The sequence below is a fragment of the Lepisosteus platostomus genome, chromosome 25 (assembly GCF_059453375.1).
Source record: "Lepisosteus platostomus isolate fLepPlt1 chromosome 25, fLepPlt1.hap1, whole genome shotgun sequence".
In the NCBI taxonomy this organism is placed as follows: Eukaryota; Metazoa; Chordata; class Actinopteri; order Semionotiformes; family Lepisosteidae; genus Lepisosteus; species Lepisosteus platostomus.
Window position 1 is genome coordinate 16,352,657 of NC_142635.1, and position 16,777 is coordinate 16,369,433.

At 49.7% G+C, this 16,777-nt stretch overlaps 1 protein-coding gene and 1 long non-coding RNA gene across 4 annotated transcripts; one reads left to right on the plus strand and one right to left on the minus strand.

Annotated features, from left to right (window-relative positions):
• Positions 1-571: 571 nt before the first annotated feature.
• LOC148641241 (uncharacterized) lies at positions 572-12,468 on the minus strand. The gene is made up of 4 exons (XR_015929966.1): positions 12,189-12,468; positions 10,934-11,938; positions 2,756-2,921; positions 572-1,179 (listed from the first exon to the last, which is right to left on the minus strand). It is a non-coding gene; the product is annotated as an uncharacterized LOC148641241 (long non-coding RNA).
• On the plus strand, positions 9,152-15,161 carry gig2p (grass carp reovirus (GCRV)-induced gene 2p). Of its 3 annotated transcripts, none has more exons than XM_088619091.1 (2): positions 9,152-10,388; positions 13,723-15,161. In XM_088619091.1, the coding sequence occupies exon 2, from the start codon at positions 13,734-13,736 to the stop codon at positions 14,376-14,378; it is 645 nt and encodes a 214-aa protein (XP_088475217.1). In that variant the 5' UTR covers positions 9,152-10,388; positions 13,723-13,733; the 3' UTR covers positions 14,379-15,161. The 3 variants fall into 3 exon arrangements, with proteins under 3 accessions (XP_088475217.1, XP_088475216.1, XP_088475218.1); XM_088619090.1 differs by lacking the exon at positions 9,152-10,388 and adding an exon at positions 11,655-11,784; XM_088619092.1 differs by lacking the exon at positions 9,152-10,388 and adding an exon at positions 12,725-12,864.
• Positions 15,162-16,777: the final 1,616 nt, after the last annotated feature.

The window sequence follows — 16,777 nt, forward strand, 5'->3', positions numbered from 1 at the left end:
CTGCAGATGGAAACAGCCTCAGAGCAGTGATGGCCAGGCTGGACACCAAGCTCACTCCTGCCCGGCAGAGGAGACAGGGCGTGACTCTGACCCAGACTGCCCTCCTAGGATATTGATCAGCGCTGTCTGGGAGACAGTCTCCCAGCCCCCTCGCCTGCAGCTCATCAGGGCTCATTACCATGGCCTCTGGATGACCTTACACGGTAGCCAGTCTGCCGACCTTTGGCCTCCTCAATAACAGAGGTTATGACCCCTTGACCAGTTAAATAAAGTCGGCCTCTTTTGCAGTCCTGAGCAGCAGTTCTGTGGTCACAGACCACACAACACAATACCGTCTGTGCCTGCTGGTTTTTATTGAAGAGCCCTTATGCACCTTGGATTAGATGGGCCATAATTGAGAAGTCTTTGAAGTGTTTAAAGAGTTGATAATGGGTTAGCAGGGTAGCCTGAAGAAAGCTTTTTTCAGGACTGGTGAGCTGGTAATTGCATCCTTCTGTGATTTGTGCATGTTTGAGTGTGTGTCTTTGTGTGGGCATAAGAATGGAGCTAACTATTTAAAATCAAAGGCACGCACCTTAATAAATATTTTATTACCTGATCTAAATAAATAACAGAGACAGTAGATATAGACGTCAATTACACAGATGCATAAAAATAGCCGATCGACAATAACCAAATCTGATAGACTAGCAAGCAGACCAGCAGGTACAGCAGGTGGTTCGGTACGGATCAATCAGTGCAGACACACGCTCGCGGGCGTACGAGGTGCGTCTTCCCTGATTTCAGGTTTCGCTGCGCCAGTGTCTGCAGCGGCAGCCTGACGTCCGTGTGATTGCTGACCCCGCGGTTCCCCTTCTCCAGCAGGAGTCCAGAATGAGGGGAGTGTGTACGATCAGTCCCGGATCCACTCAGCGGACTCTGCCCCCCCCTTCCTCCTGGGAGAGAACTGAGGGGCCACTGTGCCCTCCGCCACCCCACCCCATCCGTTTCGTCCCGCCACACCTGGGGCGCGAACCCGGGTCTCCAGCGGAACGCACCAGGGAGCCAGCCGGGTGAGCTAAAGGGCACCTCCCCCAGCCCAGGGCGCCGACGTCCCCGCGCTACACCACGCCCATCCGCCTCACTGACTCCCTCGCTCAGGGTTGACATCACAGCCCCGCTGGGATCAGCCCGGGATTGCTGTGAGGGTAGCAGGTAGGAAACCAATTCCTGAGTTTCTATTCCAACCTGCGCTGCCCCTGCTAGGGTTAGGGTTCTTCTTTATGAAAACTGTTACTGTCCGTCGCTCTGTTCCGCTTTTTTCCGGGGGTAAAAACCAACAGCGACCGCAGCAGAATTTCCTTGCTGCTGTTTTGGGGTTTTTTTTGCAGTTTGGGCAGGGAAGTGGTGACACGCCAAATGGCTGCTTGAAACCTCAGTGTCGCCCCACTCCCGGATTGCGAAGTCGAAGCGGCTCACTGTACAGTAAACCTGTCGTTTGCAAACGAGGACAACCCCACCTGCACATCCGTGAGTTATGAGTTTAAAAACCCATTCGGGCTGAAACGTCTTAGCATCTGTAGCTGCCCTAGCATGAGTATGCAGCAGACACAGGGCCTCACGCCTTTCAGGACCCTCGTAAAATGAGCTTTGAACGTGTACGTGCCGAACACGCAGCTTTTTGGATTTGAAGCCGGAGGTGTTGGAAACGTTAGCCCAGGGATAACTTTTCTGACACCCCGAGCGTCGTGTCAGCGTGCCAGGCTTCACGGTCTCGTCGTCTTTTGATCCTTGACGCGTTCTGTGGTTGCGGCGCTGTCTCCTCCCAGGAGACGCGTCCTGCCTGAGCAGGGGGGCGCTCTCGTTACAGAGGTCCAGCCGCGGCGTGAACTTGACCCGGCGACCCCCGTGTCCACACTCGAGAGGTACACAGGTGTTTTGATCAGGTTTGGAGAAAGTGGGGCTCCTCTCAGAAAGGACCTGTGGGACCTGCTCTGCTGGAGGGGGGCCGTTCCACAGACAGGGAGGCGGCGAACTCAACGCCTGAACACGGCGGGCGCCAACGTGCCCGTGTCGTGTGGCCTGACGTTGCAGGGCCTGACGTAGACAGTGGAAATGTGAGCAAGGCTGACGGTTGGGCTGGCAGGGGGAGGGCCTCGAACCACAGCAGGACAGGCGTGAATGGGATCTGTGGCGGACCGGGGTGTCGTGCCTGGCGGGGTTTCTCTGGCGAAGATTCGAAACGGACGGAAGCTGTGCTTCCTGTTCGGCGTGAAAGTTTTATCTTGGTTATTGTTTCCTCCCCTCCTCGCTGACCTTTTGGTTTTCCTGGTGGTGTCCCCCCCCCACCACGGTGGTGTCTCTTCACACATCTGAAATATTCAGGTCATATTGTGTGGCTGCTCTGTACCAGCCTCACATGACCCCTGCACCCATTCAGCTCCTGCTGTGAAGAGGGTTTCATTCATTATCTCTCTCTCTCTCTCGGCTTATCGCCCTCTCTCCGTCAGTCTCTACCCTTCTTCACCCTCCCTCTCCCGGCACGTCTCTCCCTCTCTCCCTCTCTCTCACCTCGTCAGAGGCCCGACAGCTGCCCTTCGTGACTCCACGCGCTCCTGTGGCATCCCCAGGCTCATTCATTATTATTATAGTGACTTCTTTTTCCTAAGCTCGGGCAGCGATGGGTTAAACAATACATAATGTGGGTTTGTTACAAAATTATCATCTGGAACTAATAAAAGTCAAGACGAGCCCCGAGTATAATTAGTTTACTCACAGCCACAGGAGAATGCGAGTCGGAGTGCCATCTAGTGGCCGGCCTGGCAGCCGCAGTCTGTGGGGCCCCAGCCTGATCGATGGGATTGGAGCTTCCTCCCGGCCACTTCCTTTACAGTGAGGCGCCATGGCAACCTGGGGCCCACTGCTGAGGTCTGAACTTCCTCCTTCGAGCATTGTTAAAAAAAAAGGCATATTTTTATTCTTTTTGATGCCTGCATATTAAATTGAATCTCCAAACACCCCGTTTTCGTTTTTCATTACAGATGTGAGTTTTAAGAGACTGAAGCCGTTTTTTCCGCTAATGGGGTCATTAATTTTAACTAATGGATGTTAATCAGCCTTCATTTTGAAATTAACACTGTGTTTAACCATACTAGTTAAACTGTGTGTCTCTATCAGTTTCATGCTAGTAATTATTTTCTGATGTAGGACGGTACAGCTTTAAAAATCAAGCATTCTAACACAGCTTGAAGAAAATTGTGTTTTGATTGTATATTTATGCATACATAATGACTAACATTTCTGTAGTGAAATGTTTTCTTTTTCCCTTCACTTAAAATTTTGTTCCCAATTGAAAAACCTTTGCCCAGAAGAAAAAATTAAAATTTCAAGGCATTAAAAACGAAGTTGGTTACTTTCAAACGTAAAATGCTACATAAAAACCAAAAGACAAACAGACATCATGCTCGACTGTACATATATATAGCATTGCTATAAATAAAATAAAAGTCAAAACTGCCCCAGGATCCATGTCAGCTCTCAGCTTCTGGAAATACCGTTGGAACAGGCACAGATAGGGCCACCTAAGGCCAGGGTCCTTTCTACATTTCCTGAGGATTTCTGTTGAACCTGGACAGCAGCTTAGATTAGAGAAAATATAGACCGTTTCATCTACTGTATGGAAGTGCTCATAGAAATGTTAGAAATGACAATAAGTTACATTTCATTAAGTTAGTCACTTATATGTTTTTAATTGGGAAGTTTTGTATATTTTAGATTTTAGAAAAACACCTCGGTTAATTGGTGTGTATTTCAGGCAGTTCTCAGAAGAAACAAGTTGTCATTAATGGAGCAGAGAGAAGGAATGGACTGTCGAAGACAGGAGGAGGGACTAGAGAGGGAGAGCAGCCCGATACACAGCCTGAGGAGCTGGCAAATGTAGGACATAGATGGACAAAGTGGGTTTGTGCAGGAAGATCAAACTGACAGGAGGCATGAGAGACAGAGGAGAGAGGGGAGAGAGGCTGGGAGGTGTTCTCGTACGGCATGGGGGAAATACAGGAGTCAGGGAAGAGGTCCTGCCACACCACCAGCAAGCCCAGATCCTCCGCCTACTCCTCCCGACTAGACCTGCAGCAGCCAGGAGAGATCAGGAACAAAGGACACAGTACAACCCCCCAAGAGCCTTTCACTGAAACACGACAGCAATTCTGTTTCAAACCTCCTCAAGCCTTGGTCTTCCTGCAGTCACCTGCTTCATGCTGTTGTCGAGCTGAACCTAGAATATTTTCAAGCAAGTCCTTTGTCTGTGGCATGGTTTTCTCATATACTGTGTCATAACGCTTGTATTACTACTGTTACTAATAGGTAAACCGTATTGGTTACCTAATACTGTATTGTTTTCATATTAAGCAAATAACGGATGTAACCCTGCGGCAGCCTGCCTGTGCTGCAACACTTCAGATCCCCAAATAAGGCAGTCCCATTCCCAGAGTTATTAAATTCACACAGCTGCTGTTCGAGTCCCAGGGGCTCCTGACCTGCTTTAAATAAAGCTCTGTGACTGTCTTCGGTTTTTGGGGTTACCTAAGTCGATGGGCACTGTATGATTTCATACCCCCCGAGTCCACAAGTCTGTATTCTTTCCGATTCCTAGACAACACGTACCAGCCTGCTCTGTAATAAAGTATGCGGTGTGCAGGACGCGTTCGCAGTGTTTCAATAGGCGAAAGTCGTTGAGCATTGAAGCCGACAGCTGGGGACGTGCTCCCTTGAGCAGCGAACTGCGCAGCGTGCTCCGGTGTCCGAGGATCGTCCAGGGGATCCCCATACGGCACCCTGAGGGGTACACCTGACGTGCAGCATGCATATTGCTGCTTTTCAGACCTGGAACAATACGGGCACCAACAATTTAACCTATTTCAAATAACATAGTGGTACAAGCAGGCCAGGCTCAGAAAGGGTCTCCTAGTTATGACGATGATGCTGCACTTCCCTGTGTGTTTCTACCTCTCTCGGGCTCGTTCAGGCTCCTTCAGCCAGCCCCGCGCTGGGTCTCTGTGTAGCAGCTACTGCTCTGCAATGGCATCGACAGAAAAGGCTGTTTCGCCGGGCTCCCTCTCCCCCGGGCAGCTGCTAAACAGCCACACAGAGCTGGCTTTTCTTCCGAGCGCACAGTACAGTCCTGTGTTTGTTCTGCGGCGCTGATAAGAGCCGCAGGAGATTTTCAGATGCGGTGGGATGGCACCGGCACAACAAGGGCTCCCTTGTCCGCAGCGCCAGGCTGGGAAGCGGAAGAGCAGGGGCAGAGCACCGTGTTCAGAAAGCTGTAGCCTGTCCCCAGAGCGCACATACAGTAGGGGGCTGGGTTTAGGGACCACCTGCGGACCCCCCGCACACGGTGGACGCAGTAGAAGTAAAACCAAGAGCCGACAGCCGGCGTCATGCAGCTTGGGATAACAACTGTAATGTCAAACAGTGGTGAGAGCAAACATTTATACCATCCAGGAAATGTCCCTTTGAGGCTTAAACCCAGTTGTTCCATAATGTTTAAAAGAAATAGGCAACCTCTTCAAAGGGAGTGAACGGACTGTGTTATATTGTAAATGTCGGGCAGTAGTCTAGAGAACCTTGGCAAGCCTGTCTCAATTGACAACTGAACACCAAGGTCGAGCTGTCAGAGGAGAGTTCACAGGGCACTAGGCACTTTGGAAGCTCATGGCTTTGCAGCTTGAGGTGAACGGCTGAAGAAGGAAGTTGATATGTTTGTCCCAGAGTTGTTTTTTCCCCTCTGGGTTTCCTGCGAGGGTTGTGCCTTCCCTGCTCCTGCCAGCTGGGACAAGGTTACCCTGCTGTAGGAAAGCGGGCCTTTGAGGTTTTGAGAATACACTAAAGCCTTTATTGGGTCCTGCTCCCCCCCCGGACAGGAATCAAGCAGAGGTGGCCTGGAACCACATGGCCAGACAGCTGTAGCAGCTGGACCAACGCACAGGGCCTCAAGAGCTGAGCTGCGGCACTGCTTTATCCTGACACAGTCAACAGGGGGCGCTCTGTCTCGATATTAACTGGCAGGCTTGTGTGCCAGCCTGGAGAGGGAAAGGGCTTCTCTGAAGGAGACAGGCGGCACAGCCTCTGACTGCAGGACACCACCCTGGAGAAATCTGTCACAGTCAGGAATAGCTTGTCTGTTTGACACGGTGCGAAAGGCCAGGTCAGAAAAGTCCTTGAGCACAAGCAGAGCTGACCCATTGTTTGAGATTCTTCACAGAGCTGGAAGTCGGGTGAAACGTTTCCCGTTGTTTCTGGGGATCCCCCGCATGAGAACCTCTGCTGTAGGAGCTGCTGCCTGTGAGGAAAAACTACTGACACTGCTGCACTGGGAATCAAGACACTGACAGTTTGTGGGAAGACGTTCCGTCTGCTGGGAAACAAGTAAAAAGGGAGACTTTATTTCTACCAGTGGGCCTTGATCCCTGGTGAAGTTTGACACTGGCAGACCTATCTGTTTTTGGGGATTGAAGACACGGTGTTTGCACACTGCGACCGAGTCGTCGGGTGGCCATGCAGCAGAGTCCTCTTACCTGCAGTAATAAAACTGCGACTCATTTCATGTCTTCTGGACAATAGAGACCTCTACAGGGAATCTTGTGAAACACAGCAGAGAGAATTCAGGGGGATGTCTCTGGGCTTCACTGTATTCAAAAGGACACAAGACTGCAGAATGTTGGGCATCGCTTTACACTTATGAACAGTCTCGCCTTTATTTTCAATTGTATTTGTTTTCTGCATCTGGGCCTAAATATGTTGATTACCCTATTAAGTGTTAATAAAAAAAAAGGCTGACTGCAGTCCATACTGACAAAATCATCCCATTAGATTCCTTCTGATTGAACTATGTGGAAGTGCACTTAACACCAAGAACAGGAGGCACTTCATTACACAAAGGGTGGCGGAGGCATGGAACAAACTTACCAGCACTGTTGTTGAAGCCGATACCCTGATTTGTTTTTTTAAACAAAAACAGCTGAATGACATTCTGGATCAGTTAACTACTGACTACCAAACAAGCTAAATCAGTTGCATGACCTCCTCGATAATCATTCTTCTGTTCATATGAGACTGTAAGAACACGAGTTTGTTTTCCTGCATTGCTGCAACAGGACATTTTCAGGAGTTCGTGTACTATTTCCAGGGCAAACACCCCTGTGCCCTCAATCCTCCTCACTCACCTGAAGTGAGGAAGTCAAATGCAGTTCAAACTGCAAACAAAACCCAAAGTGAGAGTCACTAAATTCGGTCCTCAAGGAAAACAAACTCCCAAATTATCCCTGCGTGCTATCCCATGCTGCTGGTCTGCTCTCACTCTGGAGTCTCGCACTGAAACTAGACTGGGAAATCTGAGCAGGAATGTCTGTGAGCAGTGGCTTGATTTAGCCCAGGAGAGACGAGGTCACATGCAGAACACTGGAGCATTACGAGCCATCAGAGGGCCACAGGAAAGGCATGGGGCTCCTGCGTCTTTAAATGGCCTCATGACAAGCGGACTCTAATCTGCCTGAGGACTGCATGTCTGCGGTCAAGCTAGCAGCAACTCAAAATAAACAGCGCCAGGCTGTCATAAAAAGAGGACGGCGAAGGAGACGGAGAGGGAGAGGGAGAAGAGGAAGAAGAAAGCTCGCCCCCAGAATCCGGCCTGACCTCTGTCAGCAGTTTTCTGAAGCTCTGGTTGAGACACGGCGGTTCTGTGCTCGACAGAAATGTGACCCGGAGTGCTGAGAGGCAGGGCCCAGACTGCTTCATTCAGAGAGCCCGCGAGTGGAACGATGATGATGTGTTTGAAGTCCTGGCTTATGAGAAATATGAGCGCTTTAATTTCAGCATTGCGAGGGACACCAAGCATTAGGTCAGACAGAGATGCATTGTCGCGGAGACGCACAGGGGAGTGTGGGGAACTGTGGGGAGAGACATCAAAGCCTCTGCCTTCGCTGCAGCTCCTCTTCTTGGAAGAGCTTTTGAACTTTGGCCTTAATTAGACTCCCACTCGAGTGTTTGGACTCGGATCATTTTTATTTATTTATTTTAAATGTTTATTGTTTTTCTTAAAGCATTACTCATGCTCCCAGGCCCCTGTGGTGTAATTCATTCCGTCCTGCGGATTCTCCTGGTTTATGGTTCCCTCTGCGCCCCACACGAAGCCCTGTGTCCTCGGTGTGTCACAGGGAACGGCCCCAGGAGCTGCTGCCCTGCTGCGGCACCCTGTCTCCCTTGCCCAGTTTCTCAAGCTGTGTCCCTGAGGAGACATGCCAGTCCTTGTCATGTCCCGGGGGGGCGTCTGCCTTCACGTGCGTGTGCACGAGGGGCAGGTCCCCCTGCTAATGAGTGAAATCAAGTCAGGGGGCCTCCACACCCTCTGGATTGGTCTTTTCTTGTGTTCTTTACGACTAAAGAGGCTCCTTCCGGTGTTTTGCATTTTAACCTTCTCTAGAAGTCTGTCTGTATCTGTCATGGCGTAGAGTTGTCCGCTGACCGTGCCTCTACTGGTTTGTCCTGTGCTGACCAGCCCTCACCATGCTTGAGCATGCTTGTCCCTGTGTTGTGCTGCTCTAGCTGGGCAGGGCTGCGCTCCGCAGGGTCGTGGACTGACAGGCCGGGCCGACCCGCCTGGGGCTGGGGCGTCCACGGCCTGCGCCTAGAAGACTCACATGTTTCCATCCCGCATGCCAGCTCTTGCAGCCTGTTGTTTTAATTGATTTAATCATGTTTACACACAGACACCCGTTTCTGTGACTGCTGAGTCAGTGGAACCATCTGGTGGGGCTGCATAAACAGCAGTTGGTCTTCAGTCAGAGGGATCTATTTTTAGGTGTCTGGTGAGAGTCATTTGATTATTTTTCAGGATTCTGAGCAATGAAATATTGTCTTTAGTGCTCTGTGGCTGACTCTTGCAAAGGGCACTGTAGCAAATAGGAGATTGAAATAAAAATGACCAGGTTGGCAGAGTGCAGTACCAGCTGAAACCAGCAGAGGGAGCCACAACAAGCTTGACCTCATAAGACATTTTTTTATGATATGAGCATCAATAACAAAGGCTGTAACTGTTGAATGCCCGAATAGTTAACAAGTGTTAAAACCCTTGAGACTACTGCTCAGCCTGTCTTTGTCACTTCTGTCTTGCAGTGACTTTACAGTCCCGTCTGAGACAGAGTCAGTAGGGCAGGGCAGTGCCAGTGGCCCTGGGAAACCCTGGCTGGCACACGTGGCTCAGTGAGCAGGTGACCGGACCAGCAAGTACTGCTGCGGTGAGGATCGATGACGAGTGTGCGGAGCATAGGGAGAAGCTGTGCACACAGGGAGTCTGGAACAGTAGTCCAGGCCTCCGACAGGGAGCTCTGTGCCTGCCTGCCCTGTCTGCCCTGTCTGACTGTCCCCTGGCTCTGAGGTACAGCTCCCAGTGCTCCGTTCCCCTACCAACATTCCCAGAATGAGACTCACCCTGTCCTCCTTCTCCTGGGCTGAGCTCTTGGTCATAGCCCAACCCTGTAATTGAGCTACTTGCTTGATTTTCTGCACCCACTCTTCCTTCCAAGAGCACCCTGCCCCAGACGTGCTGCTCCCAGAATGTCCCACAGACGTGCTGCTCCCAAAATGCCCAAGATGTGCTGTTCCCAGAATGCTCAAGACGTGCTGCTCCCAGAATGCCCCACAGACAGGCCAGACTGCCCCAGACGTGCTGCTCCCAGACTGCCCCACAGACATGCTGCTCCCAGACTGCCCCACAGACATGCTGCTCCCAGAATGCCCCACAGACGTGCTGCTCCCAGAATGCCCCACAGACGTGCTGCTCCAAGAATGCCCCACAGAAGGAAGCCCTGGGTTTGTCCATCTTCAACCCAGTAGAGAAAAGTGGGCCTGACCCTCTCAGAGAGCCACATGGGTGGACCTGCTCTCCTCAAGAATGTGGGTTTGAGAATGGATACAACGGCCCATTAAGAAGTTAGCTGTTAATCCAACTTTAATCCAGCTGTTTGTTGAAGGAGCCGGGGTAGCGTATGTTTCATCCTCCCACCACCCTTTGTATAAAGAAGTGCCTCCAGTTTTTAAATGTACTTCCACATAGTTTCCTCTGGTAACCTAATGCTTAATAATTCCAAATATATTTCAAAAGGATTATTCTGCAAACTGGAGATCGTTGTAATCAGGGTGAAGATCTAGAGACACAGAGGACATGGGAGCCCTCTAGGGGCAGGACTGAGCACGTCCAGGGTACTAAAGCTAGTTCGACAATTAACTTGGGAACACACATCTATAAAGGTTGGATCAAGTTCAGTGCTCAGCCTTCTCTAGGAAAACACCTACATTGCCGACAAAGACTTTTACACTAAGAAAGTCTCAGCAGACCAGCATCTCCCTTGGTAAGTATTCTCATTTCAGTTTCTTTCGTGATTGCAAAGTAGCGTTTTTGATTTATTATTATAGTTGAGGTGTCATTTTACATTTAATGCTATGAGATCATATGGGCCGCGAGTCAAGATTGTTTCTAGTCCGCCTGATGACGTAGAAAAGATCACCTGTTCACGGTTCTCTGGCCAGAGGTGTTCCGCGAGATGAAAAGGTTCAAGAACTACCCAAGAATAGCGAATGCTATTCTCTCTGCCTCGTTTAACTGTGCTACACGTGTACTAGGCACCCCTGACTCCACTGACTGAAAGGAGATTCCCCGAAATTAAGGAAAATGCGTTTTGCTCCCTCTAGCGTTAGATGACATGATGGCACCGCACATTGACTTGACCATGAAATTGAAAGGACACCGTTGGAATTGGAGTAATAGGATGGAAACGCGGTGTTGAAACAGGCTTTTTCCAACACGCAGTTAAAAGGAGGAGTATGTGCCCTAAGGGACGCAGACGATTTTCAAGACAAAAACTGAGCAAATCAGAGAACATTTCAAAAGCCGTACCTTTTTCTTCTGTGCTCTGCTTTCCACTACGGGGACGGTTGGCTCTTGACCCTGGCCTTGAGACAGCGGTGTTTAAAAAGTCAATCGCTTGTCTGTCTGGGACACTTGAACTAGGAGCCCGGCGGGCGGCCCGTGGATTTCAGCGTGTAGTCGGTGTGCGGAGCAGTGAGCCCACGGAGAAACAAGTAGGGGATAGAAACGTTACAGCAAGAAATTCACCTGTACTTTTCCTTTTATTTTTTTTAAATTATTTGTATTAGGTACAGCAGTAATACCCTAAGAATAATAGTCGCCTTAACCTGGTCAGTTTAAAACACACAGGAACAGACTCGTGATGTTAAATTTCAATTCCATTGGAAAAAATACAAACATATCGTTTGTAATTGACTTACTTATGATACTGGCACGTTATTAAATACACAAAGTGAAACGGTCTGGGAAGATTCCTGCGTTTGAACATTTGAAAATAGGTGTAAAGGCGTATTTGCAGATTATTTCGAAACGTGAAAGTGCTGCGGACTTTTATCTTTGTTCACAGCTGAAACTTTTTTCATCATATCTGTATTGTAATATGCACCCCTGACGATTTGTGACGTTATATGTACTCTTGTTTGTATTGTATTTTATGTTGTTATTGTTCGAATAAAAAGTTTTTCTTTTTAATTCTGTCATAATCGTGAAACCCATACACTGCTGTTACAGGCTCCTTCCTCTACTTGGCCTAGAACGGGAAGTTCTTCGGTTTCGTACCCAGACCCGAGTGAACCGAAACCGAAACCACGGGTTCGAGTAGCTTAAAGTTTCAGGCTCTGCGCTCGGGCGCTACTTGGCTAACCACCCCGCAGAAAGAGGTACGGTTCTGGCTCAAGGGGCTTGGGCGGGTTCAGCGGCGTCGGTCGGAGCCGGTGATTTAGCGAAGGGACGAGTCGTGGTCCACCGGGCGTCGTGTAGGCAGATCGTATCCGCGTTTCTCTTCGTTTCTGACATCGGTTCGTGGCCTGTACGCTAGAAGACGAGGCAGATAGTGTTCCTGAAAAAGTGCTCACGGCCGGGGAACACGGAGTAAACCAGATACTTAGTATTCGTGTATGTATATATACAGTATATACATGTTATATCGTGTACTTTTCTCTCTTTTAGCTCTTAAAATGAAGTTTCCAGGGCAGTGGGCATTTCCAGTTTGAGTACACAGTTGAACTGTGAAGTAACGCTACTCCATACCCTCTTGCTGTCTCTATCAGACGTGAAAACATACCCGAAATCACGATTTGTTATCAGCTGGAGAGAGAAAAACGCTGAGATGGGACTGTTGCGGGAGGGTCGCCTTTGCTTTTCTTTTCTGTGCTTGTCCTCAGTCCCGATGTAGAAACAAAAGTGAAACTTCCTCCCAGTCTCGTACAGCACCCAACCTTCCCTGCGTTCCTGGGTGACAGAAGCACAGTGAATGCAGGGTAGCTCCCCGGCAGACTGTGGACTGAGTGGCTCAGGGCTGGCAGAAACTAGACAGCACAACACCCCAGCAGCACTCCTGTCTGCCGTCCTGGCACCCCCTCTTTCAGCAGGGGGGCAGGATGCCCTGCTGGGCAGTGCCCAGGAGAGGACACCCTTCTTCTCACAAGAGGCATCTGATAATAATAATAATAAACTTTATTTTATATAGCACCTTTAAAGGTGGCTTCTCAAAGCGCTTTACAGGATGACAACAATAAATAAGAAGACTACAACAATAAATAAGAAGACTACAACAATAAATAAGAAGACTACAACAATAAATAAGAAGACTACACAAGATAGGACACAATGACAGTATACAGAGGAGACCGTGGATGGGGGTAGTAAGAAGAGCAGAGGGGTGAAGAATGGAACCGGTTCAGTAAAGACTCTTCTGAAGAAGAGGGTTTGGAGTCTGGATTTGCAGGAGTTTAGAGAAGGTGACTCTCTGATATCCTTGGGGAGAGAGTTCCAGAGCTTGGGGGCATAACAGGAGAAGGCCCTGTCGCCCATAGAGTATAGACGGGCTTGGGGGACAGTTAGGAGACCCGAATTAGAGAGCGAAGGTTGCGAGGTGGGGAGTAGGGCGATAATAGTTCAGACAGGTACTGAGGTGCCAAGCCATGCAGAGCCTTATAGGAGAGCGTGAGGATTTTAAAGTCTACACGGAATTTGACCGGAAGCCAGTGCAAGGACTCCAGGATAGGAGTAATGTGAACACTTGCACTAGACCTGGTCAGGATTCTGGCTGCTGAATTTTGGACATACTGTACTGCAATTTGTTCAAAGTAGATTTAGATACCCCAGCGAGTAGAGCATTACAGTAGTCAATTCGAGAGAACACAAATGTGTTGATCAGCTTTTCAGCCACAGTTAGTGACAGCATAGGGCGCAGTCTAGCGATATCTGATATCTGAGCCCCCAGCCCTCTCCTGAGAGTACATGGTCAGCCATATCTGGAGGGGTGGGGGTCCTGTCTTCCACTGGGAACAGCAGGATGAGCGCTGTTCGGGAGGAGAGAGGGCACGGGGAGAAGGAGGAGAGAGGGCAGGGAGAGAGAGGTTAGAGAGAGAGGGAGGAGAGAGGGCACGGAGAGAAGGAGGAGAGAGGGCAGGGAGAGAGAGGTTAGAGAGAGAGGGAGGAGAGAGGGCACGGAGAGAAGGAGGAGAGAGGGCAGGGAGCCAGACCTGCAGTCCTCAGGTCCTGTCCCCCACTGCGCTCGCTCCGGTGACAGTCGGTCCCCGGCAGGCGCCAGTGCCGGGAGCAGTAACGCAGCCCTTCCCTTTCCACACCCCCAGAGCCCGCAGACATGTCGGTGGAGTTCTTCGGCTGGGAGGTGCAGTACGATGACGACCAGCACCTGGCGGCGGAGCAGGAGCCCAAGGCGGGGCGCCTGTACACCATGTACCACGGCACCTCGGTCAGCCAGGCCCGCAACATCATCGCCGGGGGCTTCAGGCAGTCCCCCGACGGCATGCTGGGGCCCGGGGTGTACGTCAGCAGGAACCCCCGCAAGGCCGAGCGCTACCCCCTCCAGGCCCCCGCCACGGACAAGGTGGTGCTGAAGCTGAGGGTGGACACGGGCCGGGTGAAGCGGATCGACACCGACAACCACCCCCTGCAGAAGACCTGGCACAGCCACGGCTACGACACCGCCTGGGTGCCCCCCAACTGCGGCATGAAGGCCGTGCCCAGCGGGCTGGAGGAGGACTGCGTGTGGGACCCCAGCAAAGTGGAGGTGATCGACGTCACCCGCGCCCCCGACGCCAACACCCAGGCGGAGCTGAAGGGCCTGATCGCGCAGCAGCAGAAGGGGAAGAGGGCGGCGGCGGCGGCCGGGGCCGACTCGTGCCGGCTGTGCAAGAGGAGGGCGGACTCCGCCCACCCCGTGGAGCGCTGCTGGGGCTGTGGGAAGAGCATCTGCACCTACATGCCCAGACACCAGTGCGTGTAGCTGCGCGGCCTCTGTCCCGTCTCGGGCTCCCTGGGCAGCACTGGGGCAGGATGTCTCCGGCCTGCTAGAGTGTAATTCCAGGGACGGATGACACGATGTTAAATATCATTTATGACATATTAGATATGGCTGCTTTCTCATCGGTATTGATTGTATCACATCCTGCAGCCGGAAAACCTTGAAATGGACTAAACTGCTGTGCAATGAGAGTCTCCTTCGCTGTCATCTTGTTTTTCACTTGTTTACTGCCCTACTGGACATTTCAGAGCTGTTCCTATTTCTTGTACTAACCCTGAGGTCTTGGGACATGCCTTTATAGCTTGCCACTGCTCTACAGGACCCTCTCTGTGTAGGCTGTATCACTGTGTCCTACACAGCACACTGACAGAGGCCCAGGGCTGCAACACCAGAGACCTGCCTGCAGGCCGTATCACTGTGTCCCGCGCAGCACGCTGACAGAGGCCCTGGGATGCTGCAACACCAGAGACATTTCTGCAGGATGTAACACTGTCCTGTGCAGCTCACTGACAGAGGCCCAGGGCTGCAACACCAGAGACATTTCTGCAGTCTGTAACACTGTCCTACACAGCACACAGACAGAGGCCCAGGCTCTCTCTGGAGTGTAACTTTTTGTGCCTGCTCACTGCCATGCTGGGGTTTGTGCAGAATATATTTTTTCAGGGATTTTAAAAGTTGATATGTACATTTTTTTGTTCTTATCTAATTGCTGTACTGTGGACAATGCAAGATAGTGCAATAAAAATAGACATTTCTTTAAAAAAATCACCTCAGTTTATTTTGTATGGACATATTGATATATCCAGTGAAGCACACTGTCCAGTTGTAATTTAGAAATAGTTTTGAAACAATGTGCACACAAAAAAAACTAGTATTTTTAAAAAGAGAGAAATGAACAATTTTATATAGAAATCAAACTTACAATAAAAAGTCTTCTAAGAGCAGCTCCCTGGCGCAGAGCATCAGGGAGCACAGGGCACAGTGACGAAGGGACCAGCAGGAGGCTTCAAAATGGGCAGCGAACTCCAGCCATCAACAGAATCACAGGCTGGTCGAGCTACAGATAGTTAAAGGGACCGAGCTACATTTTCCAACAGGTAAGGTCATATGTTTACATTGAACCCTAGAGATGGAGAAGCTATAAGAATCGACCTTTGTACATAATAAAACTAGAAACTGAAATAAGTAACAGATCTATAAAGAGTTAAGAGTCGCTAAGCTAATATGACTATAGAATAAAATTCAAAACTATGCGATGCAGATGAACAGAGTTACAGCTGGAAAATGTGAAATATTGAACACTGGTTTTGTGTTGTTCTGCATTTTGAAAGAAGAAGAAGGGTCAGATTTTCCTTTGTTGTGTTCCTAAATGCAGGCTTCTCCGGGCACAAGATCTTCTCCCCCATGTGGACAAGAGACTCTCTGCTCAGCCAGAGTCACTCAGACCTCACCAGCTGACAGTGTTTGTGCCCCATCAGCACCAGGTGTCAGGTGGTGGTTCAGTCCTGCTATTCTGTTGTAAGTTTGAGATATTTTCTTGGCTTTATTGAGACTCCTGTTTTGCTTACTGTATATACTCATTGAATTAATTGTAGGCATCTATAAGACTATAAGCCCTTCTAGGTGTTTGCTCGGTAATTGAATAATTCTCACTTTAGATTAAGCTTTATTTTCCTTTGGGGGAAATTTGTTTTACGGCACAGTCCAAAACAACAATACAACCAAGAAGACATTCCGAACAGAGAAGATGTTACAAGAGTGTTACAGGACATAAGAGAGAAGGGAGTTACTTTACATCGTTTCAGAGTGAGATTGCATCAGGGATGAAAGATGTCCTGAGTCTGCGTCTGGGGACACGGAGGTGTCTCCCAGATGGGAGCAGTGGAAATTCCCAGTGGAGGGGGTGAGACACTACCCATAATCCTCTTGGCCTCTTGTACAGGACTCTGTTTGTAGTGGATATATACAGTGCAGTCCATAAGTATTTGGACAGTGACAATTTTTGCTGTTTTGGCTCTGTACTCCAGCACAACTTGAAAAATTGATCTTTGAAGACTTTGTTTCTATTTCTGTCTGGTGAGTGGAGACAGTAAGACACAAAAGAAATCTGCCAGTTTACACTTAATGCCCAAGGGGTTTTCTTCAATTTAAGACCTTAACCGGGCATCTGCTGTTTATTTCCAGGGAGATTACAAAATGTTTGAGGGGGCAAAATTCCAAGTGGAAAGTAGCTCTGGAGGGCCTCATCAGTCTTCAAAATGTTCTTCCAGTTTGGTCCTGTAAGACTGACTGGACTGGTCTCATTAATGCACCTCGAGCACAGCAAATGGGAAAATACGAATTCGTTTTTATTAATGGAAATGTTAATATATATATATTCA